This window comes from Delphinapterus leucas, chromosome 2 (genome assembly GCF_059928025.1).
Source record: "Delphinapterus leucas isolate spDelLeu-1000000601 "Yukka" chromosome 2, BTC_Dleu_Yukka2, whole genome shotgun sequence".
Taxonomy (NCBI): Eukaryota; Metazoa; Chordata; class Mammalia; order Artiodactyla; family Monodontidae; genus Delphinapterus; species Delphinapterus leucas.
This window is the reverse complement of record NC_143130.1, coordinates 149,380,689-149,389,484: the sequence shown is the minus strand read 5'-3', so window position 1 is coordinate 149,389,484 and position 8,796 is coordinate 149,380,689. Positions and strand designations below refer to the sequence as shown.

Below are 8,796 nucleotides of genomic sequence, written 5' to 3'. Positions count from 1 at the left end.
CCCAAAAGGGAAATACAAGCTCAGAGTACTGTAGGATTAACAAACTTCAGAAGTCCTTTCTAACCTTAAATATTCAGATCCCATTCCTTCCCTTTTGACGTCACTGGAATTAAAGCTCCTGAGAACATGACACCAAGTACGCAAAAGCAGACATAATAAAATGCAAAAACACTTGGATAAGACAAACTCAAAACCTCAGCCATAATCAGATGAAAGAACATTTTGAAGAACACAATTCCAGAAAAGAACGAAAACTTTAAAAAAGAAAAGCCAAGAAAGTGCACATACCAACAGAAGAGTTTCACTAATCATCTATCCCACGCCTTCATTAGGTATCAGTAGTTTTCCCATTATGCTCCCTCCAAATTCAGAGTACTGTACGCTATTGCCCAAATCAGCGGTTGCTAAGTCAAAGTAAAGTAACTAAAATCCTTAAGTTTCAAATTTTCCCCAATGAAATTCAGACATTTTCCATCTGGCTCATAGGCATAAAAGAACAGGTGAAAGGGCTTCGCTGGTGGCGCAGTGGTTAAGAATCCACCTGCCAATGCAGGGTACACGGGTTCAAGCCCTGGTCCAGGAAGACCGACAAGCCGTGGAGCAACTAAACCCGTGCGCCACAACTACTGAGCCTGCGCTCTACAGCCCGCAAGCCACAACTGCCGAAGCCCGTGTGCCTAGAGCCCATGCTCTGCAACAAGAGAAGCCACCGCAATGAGAAGCCTGTGCACCACAATGAAGAGTAGCCCCTGCTCGCCGCAACTAAAGAAAGCCCGCACACAGCAACGAAGACCCAACACAGCCATAAATAAATAAATAAAATAAATCTAGGAAAAAAAAAAAAGGTGAAAGATTAACAAACTAATAAGAACACTTGCAAACAGCTGACCATGCCTAGAGTTTCTTGTAATTTTCATACCACTTAATGTGATTAGGTTCGATTGAAACCAAGACAAGTAAATTTTAGGTCTGGCAAATGTCCAAAACTACCAGTACTCCCAGCACCAGAACACCAATAATTTGGGTCACTAACGACGTCTTAAAAATGCAAATTTGTTTTAAAAAAAAAAATTGTGAGAAGATCTACCACCTATCAGCCTTACATATTTTACCCACATTTACATATCTGTTCAAACTGTTTTCTCTCATATCCAGCTGACATCATCTACTAGTAGACTGGGTGAGGCAAAACAAATGTTAAGTTCAGCTTTTTGAGGAAAGAATGGCTGAACTTGAGATATATTACACTCAAACTTTTCTTAGAGAACTAAGTTGACCCCTGAACAGCCAACCTCCATGTTGCTGAAAATTCGAGTATACTTTAGTCAGCCCTCTGTATCTAAGATTCCACGTCAACTGATTCAACCAAACATGGATCATGTAATACAGCAACGCTATTTGTTGAAAAAAGTCTATATATAAGTGGACCCATGAAGATCAAACCTGTGCTGTTCAAGGGCCAACTGTATATAAAAAACGAGCTACAAGAACTTCCCTGGCGGTCCAGTGCTCAAGACTCCGTGCTTCCACTGCAGGGGGCACGGGTTCGATCCCTGGTCCAGGAACTAAGATCCCACACTCCCCGCAGCACAGCCCAACACAAAACGAGTTACATTACGCCCTGCAAAACCTGGTCCTAAAACTTTGCTTAGGATTATATACCCACACTCATTACTTCTCATGTCCTGTATCTGGGAATTCAGGCCAACTTATCAGTTCAAAATAACTTGGTCATCTCTGCCATTTGTTCAAAGAAAGGGCTTTACCTTGTTTATTAAAGTGGTAAGCCACTGGTGTTACCTATTTAATGATAGAGAGGTGAAAAGTCACTGGTAAAACGCCGAACTACACCACGTCACCCTGAGTTACCATATCTAAAAAGCCCAAGGGGGAAAATAATTGTGCCTTTCCATTTCAGATACACTGTAAAGAAAAAAAACCTAGGTTCCCATTTAGTAAGCAGAGTACCCCACATCTAAGTGAATAAACAAGTATACCACACAAACTCTCCCCAGAAGAGTTTGCGTTAAAAAGATCAGCTTCACAATTTTATGGCCTGAGTCCTGCAGTCTTGAACACGGGGCAGCTTTCATGCCAAGAACTTTTAACCCTAGCCTCCACATATGGAGATTCCCACTACCCAATCCCCACCTTTGCAGAAGCCCAATCTTCCCAGAGTTTCTAATTCTGCATTCCTCAAAATCCCTGAAAGGTTAGGTCAGATGAGTGTGGAGTGGTTTGGGGGTTCTGGAACTAGACTTCCTGGGTTCTAATACCAGGAATTATATATATACTACATATAATAATTAAGGATTCAGTGACTATACAGACAAGGGACTTAATAGTGGCTACTATTTGTTATTCACTGTTATGCTTACAAGTATTTATCTAGACTAGCACTCAAATGAGTCTATGAAATTCCTAGAAGAAACAATAAAACTAATTTCCTATAGGTATAGGACTCTAACACTTAACAGAGATAGATGTAGAACCTTAGGCAGTTTTCACTACCCAACTGTTTTCCCTACAGACTGTTACATCCATGTCTCAGGACAAGAAAAATCATATGAAAGCCCCTTAAAGCATTCATATGCAATGATTTTAAAAGTTTTATGTGATGATCTCCGACCATCAAAATTATATTACAACCTTTAAGTTAGGCATGAAACATTAAATTTTACCATCTTCCTTCCCAAATTGTCCTTCTCTTGGCTATGGAAGGCCTAAATAATGTGACACCAAATAAAACTGGGTGGTTAAAGAACAGGAGTATCACGCACAAGGGAAACCGTTGTAACAACTGTTGGTTATCACTGTTTTGAACAGTTCACACTTCTTTGCCCATCTTCTGACTAGCCAAGAAATGTCAACAGTACTTTTTTAAAAAAAGGCTCACCATACCTCACTACTACAGCCTTCTCTACCAGGGATTTTAAATGTGTCAAACGTGCATGTGGAAGGAGGATGTAGCCATACTTCCTTCAAACAAACAGACAAAAGCAGTTTTATAATCTTTTATTATCAATAACAAACAGCTGCTTTAACGTCTTTGCCAGGCAGCTGTTAAAGGGTGGGGGGACGGACACCCTTGACCCTAACAAGGAAAACTCAAATTAAGCCTTTATGTACAAGCAAATTTAGAGCTCTTTTAAGTGTCCAAAGCTATTAATTAGTTTAAGTGAGGCATTAAACTAATTCTGTATTAACATATTTGAATAACCAGGAACTAAAACGTTCAAATTTTTTCTAGTACAAAAAAATTAATTTGCTTTAGTTATAAAAGAGCTCTGTCAATATACACAAACTATATACTTCAGACATTCACAAAAATGTGAGCAGAAGGCTTATCAAAAACATTTAATACAATTAGTTTTCAACAACCCCTGGTGGTCCACATCTACAAAGATACCCAGCCCAGCCCAACCCAACCCAACCCAACCCCCCTCCAAATCCCACCCCCACAGAAAAGCACATACTTACCAGAATTTTTAGCAAGTATGGTTTGGGAATTTTTTTTTTTTTAAAAAAAGGCCCCCAGGGCAAGTTATTTACAGTTTAATTGCCACTGTCAACTGATCTGGACCTTGACCGGGACCGGGACCTGGACCTGGACCTCTGGCGATCCACAGATGCTGGAGACTTAGATCTACTTGAAGAACCACGTTTCTGGCTCTTCTCAGGCACAGGAGACCTACTAACAGAACGGGACTTGCTCCGGCTCCGGCTCCGGCTCCTGGACCGGCTGTAAGACTTGCGACTGCGGGAACGAGATCGGCTACGAGACCTGGAGGAACTCCTGGTCCGGGAGCGAGACCTGCTTCGCGACCTACTAGGAAAGAAAGAAAACAGAAAACAAAAAACACTAAGTAGCAGGCCCTACAATCCATTAAATAAAACTCTGTCCTAAAAATTTAAACAGGACGTCCCTGGTGGCGCAGTGATTAAGAATCCTCCTGTCAATGCAGGGGAAACGGGTTTGATCCCTGGTCCAGGAAGAACCCACACGCCACGGAGCAACTAAGCCCGTGTGCCACAACTACTGAGCCTGCGCTCCAGAGCCCGCAAGCCACAACTAGTGAGCCCAGGTGCTGCAACTACTGACGCCCAAGCACCTAGAGCCCGTGCACCGCAATAAGAGAAGCCACCGCAATAAGAGAAGCCACCGCAATGCGAGGCCCGCGCACCGCAATGAAGAGTAGCCCCTGCTCGCCGCAACTATGAAAGCCCAAGCGCTGCAACAAAGACCCAACACAGCCAAAATAAAATAAATTTATATTAAAAAACAATTTAAAGAGATACCTGTGCCTTTTGCTGCCTTCGATTAATTTGATTTTTCTCCCATTTATTTCTTTTCCAGAAAGTTTTTCAATAGCATTCTTTAAGTCACCATAAGAGGCAAACTCAACTACCCTACAAAGAAAAAAATGCCATTTGTAAAGTTATACTTCTTGTAGTCTCACAAACTATGTTATCAGTCTAGTTTAAGTACCTTTTTAATGTTCATTTTGCTATTGCTATATTGAGTCATCCCTTTACGGATAAAACAGCATGAGAGCAAGACTCTGCAACCTCCAAACCGCTGACATTTTAAGCTAGATGATTCTTTGGGGGTGAGAAGCTTTCCTGTGCATTATAGGATGATTACTAACATCCCAGACCTCTTCTCACAAGATGCCAGCAGCACCCTCAATCATGACAACCAAAAGGTCTCCAGAACTGCCACATGCACCCTGAGGAGCAAACTCAACCCTGACTGAGAACTGCTACATTCCAGCATGTCCAAATTTTGAGAGCTCAAACATTCAGAGTAAAACTTTCAGAATATTTTAAAAGGCTCTCATACTCCAGTACATACTCACCCTTCATTTAATTTAGGTCGGTGTGCATCCGCAAAGGTTACTTCCCCAGCTTGTCTCATGAAATCTTTGAGATCCTTAACACAAGACGATTGTGTTAAGCAGAGAAAAGGAAACATGACACACAAACAACCACATTGTATAAAAACAAGACTACTGAAAGAGAAGATGTTAGATAAAGTACAAACATGGTATTTACCACACTTGTATTCTATCAGAATTTAAAAATAATATATGTCAGGGCACGAAATAAGCAAATAGCATATTGCTTTTAAGCAAAATGCCAGGAAATTCAGATTTTAACATTAAAGTAGTATTAGTCTATACTGAGCTCAATACAAAAGGAAAAAAACAAAACAAAAAAAAACAAAAACAAAAGAAAAAGAAACAATACATATTTTTAAAGTAAAGACTAAAGTAGAAATTTTATATTTAAAAACAAAACATTTACAAGACACCAGTTATCTTGTGCCCCATATGTCATTAAAAAAGTTTACTTTACCTTTATTATTATTTCCCTAGGCTAGTCAAGCAGCAAACCATTAATCGGTCGGAGAAACCTTCATGACATATGCCCGACTGGCTCTTCGCCACCCACTTGAAGGACACTACCCAATCGATGGAAGCCTTTAATCGCACAGCCCTCCCTATTAGCAGACTACTGGCGGATGCAGACATGTTCTACTCTTGTGTAGTTACCAAGGACCACTTTACTGCGATCAGGATTCCAACGACCACCTAATTTCGTATCTTTCAACTCTTTTCGACCAGGACCTCTTATTCGGAAGCGTTACAGGAAGACAGCTCTCAACTTAGGGATCAGATCACGTTATCAACGCTCTGGGATCGCTGCAACCTGGCACTTCAAGGAAGTGCACCGATTACGTCTAGACCGGCAAACACAGATCTAGAGGTGGCCAATTGATCACTGTAGGAGCTGACTGGCAAAGTCAACCAGGCCCAACCAAGAGTGACCAAGACAACGATTAGGATAACCCACAGGCACTCCTCGTCATAAGGCCAACGACACAGATAGGCTGGCAAATAAAGGGTTTAATATTTGGTTAAAATTGATTTTAAAAAACAAGAAAATATATCCTCAAAACATTTACATTTGATCACTAATATTAAAGTTTGAAATATCCCCCAATTACATTTAATTAAAATTTTAAAATTACGATTAAGTCCATTAATTTAAAATTAAAATTACTTTTAATAAAACATTAATAAAAACATTAGCTACCCACTAATATTTAAAAAGCCACATTACAATATCTCAAAACTGTATTTCAACAAACCTGCCAGCTGACTCTTGAAGATAAATTCTCAACTATAAGCCGATTTTCTGTTCTTACAGGTGGAGCATTTCTGAGGAAGAAAATGAGCGCTCACAATGGAAGAAATGAAGCAACGTGCACTTATTGTGTTCAGTTGTGGGCAAGTTCAAGCAATCAGATATGACAAGTCATTCAAATGACTTCCGCCAACAGTTTCTGCATTATTTTATGACACACACAGGATCAGTGGACGTAACAGAACTGATTATACATAAACAGCAGAATCGCTTATTGCTAATGGTTTTTAAAGACTCCTCCTGCAGTAACGCTTGTTCAAAGCAGCCATCCACCATCCATCACATACCGTCTATCATTTCGAGGTCTGCGACTACTAAAACGGTCTGAGTAGCGTCCTCTACCTCTTCCGCCTCGAGATCGAGCCCTAGCATGTTCAATTGTAACCCTACAGAAAGGGAAGAAACATCTTCATTATCCACTTAAGCTACGTCAGAAACTATTTAGAAATAAACACCCAGCTGACCTAGTCTGCTCTATTTCTGCAGTGCTAACTAGTGATAAAACTAAAAAGAAGATCCTCACCTTTCACTGCAGAGTTCTTTTCCATCAAGTTCATACACGGCATCGTCTGCATCCCTGGGATCCTCAAATTCCTAAAGTACAAACATGAAAAACCCAGATGCTTCATACACCTTTAAAAGTGTATTCTACCACCCACTAAAACCAGTAAATACCTGTGAGAGCCTAGGCAGAGTATCTTAATGACAACAGCATATAGCTCAGCCACATCAAAAAGCGACCAGCAGTGATTTCTCTCAGCCAGTAGTGAGGCTCTTTTATCCCGTAAGAAAATTCACTGCCTCAATGATGCAAAGCATTTCCTAAAGATACTCTACCTGGACTCAATAAAATCAAAGGCACTGCTTACCACAATCTTTACGCACTTAACAACAGATAAGTCAACCAGTTCTAAATACTCACCACAAAACCAAAGCCTCTTTTCAAATCAATATCTCGTATTCGTCCATACCCCTTGAAGAATCTTTCCACGTCTTTCTCCCGGGCCGCTGGATTTAGCCTCCCGATGAATACGCGACAGCCACTCATGTCCCGCTAGTACCTCCTGTCAGGAAATAATTCAATTGAGATAACACCGGTGAAATGTCAGAAGAATGTCTGGTCAAGGGATCAAAAACATAAACGGCATAAAATAAAATGTTTACCCGGTGATGTTATAAACAAGACTGCCAAGAGTGCCTCTTAACTAGGCCAGGTCCCTTGCAGACAAAATTAAAACTCGGCTCCCAACACGATCCTTCCCTGGGCCCAGACCGCAGCAACCGCAACGCCCACTGCCGCCTCTGGAACTGCGCAGCCGCACTCTCTCCCCGGCTCTTCTGGCCCCCTCCCGTCTGCCGCAGTCAGGAAAGGCCGAGAAGTGCGGGCGGAGCCGACCCCCCCTCCGCAAGGCCAGCCCAATGGCGACGGGCTGCGCGCGCGTCGCCGCCTCCCAGGAGAGTCACAGCGGATGGAAGCCGGAATCTCGCGACGCCACCGCCTCGCCTGCGCAGACGGCGGCGGGCGGCCGCGGAGCAGTCACAAAATGGCGGCCTCGGAGCCGGCGGTGGGGACAGCCGCCCGTGCCAAACTCCCTGTCCCCTCCCCCCCTCCCGACCCCACCGCTCCGGGTCACTGTACCCGCCCTGGGACAGCCCCGACCACACCCCGAGCAAAGGTCTCGGCCCACTACTCTCCGGGTTCGGAGAGTGAAATAAGGAGGCAGGGAGGGGCACACGACCCCTCTGTAAAAACGACCGTGACCAGGACCGCCCTTCCCCCGTCAGGTCCCCTCAAACAATACCCAAAGGGAGACGTGCCCCAGCGCCCACCTCGAATAAACTGCGCTCATTGGACGCCGTCCTCCGCACAGAGAGCAGCCCTGACCACTCGCGAACTGAGCGGCCATGAAGAAGCCTCGATCCGAGAAGCCTTTCCCTCAAAGTGAGCCACTCACCTACCGGACAGGATCTTTGGCAGCTGAGACCCAGAGAGGTCCGTAGTCTGCAACGGAGCCGGCAGCCTCCCCGCAGACCAGGACTCAACTCGTCTACGTCTCTCCACAACTGACGCACTTAGCTGTTCTGGCGTCCTACAAAATGGAGGGCGCGTCCTTGCGTCACTTCCGGGACCGCCCCTGGCACCGCCCCATTGAGTCGGGGACAGAGGTGTCGGGGGGCCGGACCTCGTTATGGTGACGGCCTAAGTGACCCGCCCTCGAGGTGGGCGGGGCCGAGGGGAGGGACCTGGTATGGGCGTGGCCGTCAGGTTCTCGGCGCCGGAGGGACCACGGTGGAAGACTGGCTGGTTCCCGTTAGGCCGTGAAGTTCGGTTCATAATTATCTCCCCCATAAAAACACCCTAAGGCAAATGACACCTTTTGTTTGTTTGTTTGTTTTCGCCGTGCTGCGGCATGCAGGATCTTAGTTCCCCGACCAGGGATCATACCTGTGCCCCCTGCAGTGGAAACCCTGATTCTTAACCACTGGACGGACCACCGGGGAAGTGCCCACACCTCTTCTTTATCTTAAGTTTTTTTTTAATACCCTGAAGCATACTGGGTGAAAGAAACTCAGGCTTTGCAAAAA

The 8,796-nt window shown here is 44.0% G+C and overlaps 1 protein-coding gene across 5 annotated transcripts; it reads right to left on the bottom strand.

Annotated features, from left to right (window-relative positions):
• Positions 1–3,000: 3,000 nt before the first annotated feature.
• SRSF5 (serine and arginine rich splicing factor 5) lies at positions 3,001–8,296 on the bottom strand. Of its 5 annotated transcripts, none has more exons than XM_022570260.3 (8): positions 8,170–8,296; positions 7,133–7,274; positions 6,734–6,804; positions 6,498–6,596; positions 6,155–6,224; positions 4,860–4,933; positions 4,300–4,410; positions 3,001–3,829 (listed from the first exon to the last, which is right to left on the bottom strand). In XM_022570260.3, the coding sequence occupies exons 2-8, from the start codon at positions 7,256–7,258 to the stop codon at positions 3,556–3,558; spliced, it is 825 nt and encodes a 274-aa protein (XP_022425968.1). In that variant the 5' UTR covers positions 7,259–7,274; positions 8,170–8,296; the 3' UTR covers positions 3,001–3,555. The 5 variants fall into 5 exon arrangements, with proteins under 5 accessions (XP_022425968.1, XP_022425966.1, XP_089764007.1 ...); XM_022570258.3 differs by having other exon boundaries at positions 8,166–8,293; XM_089907881.1 differs by having other exon boundaries at positions 3,001–3,826; positions 8,166–8,293.
• Between the last annotated feature and the right edge of the window lie 500 nt (positions 8,297–8,796).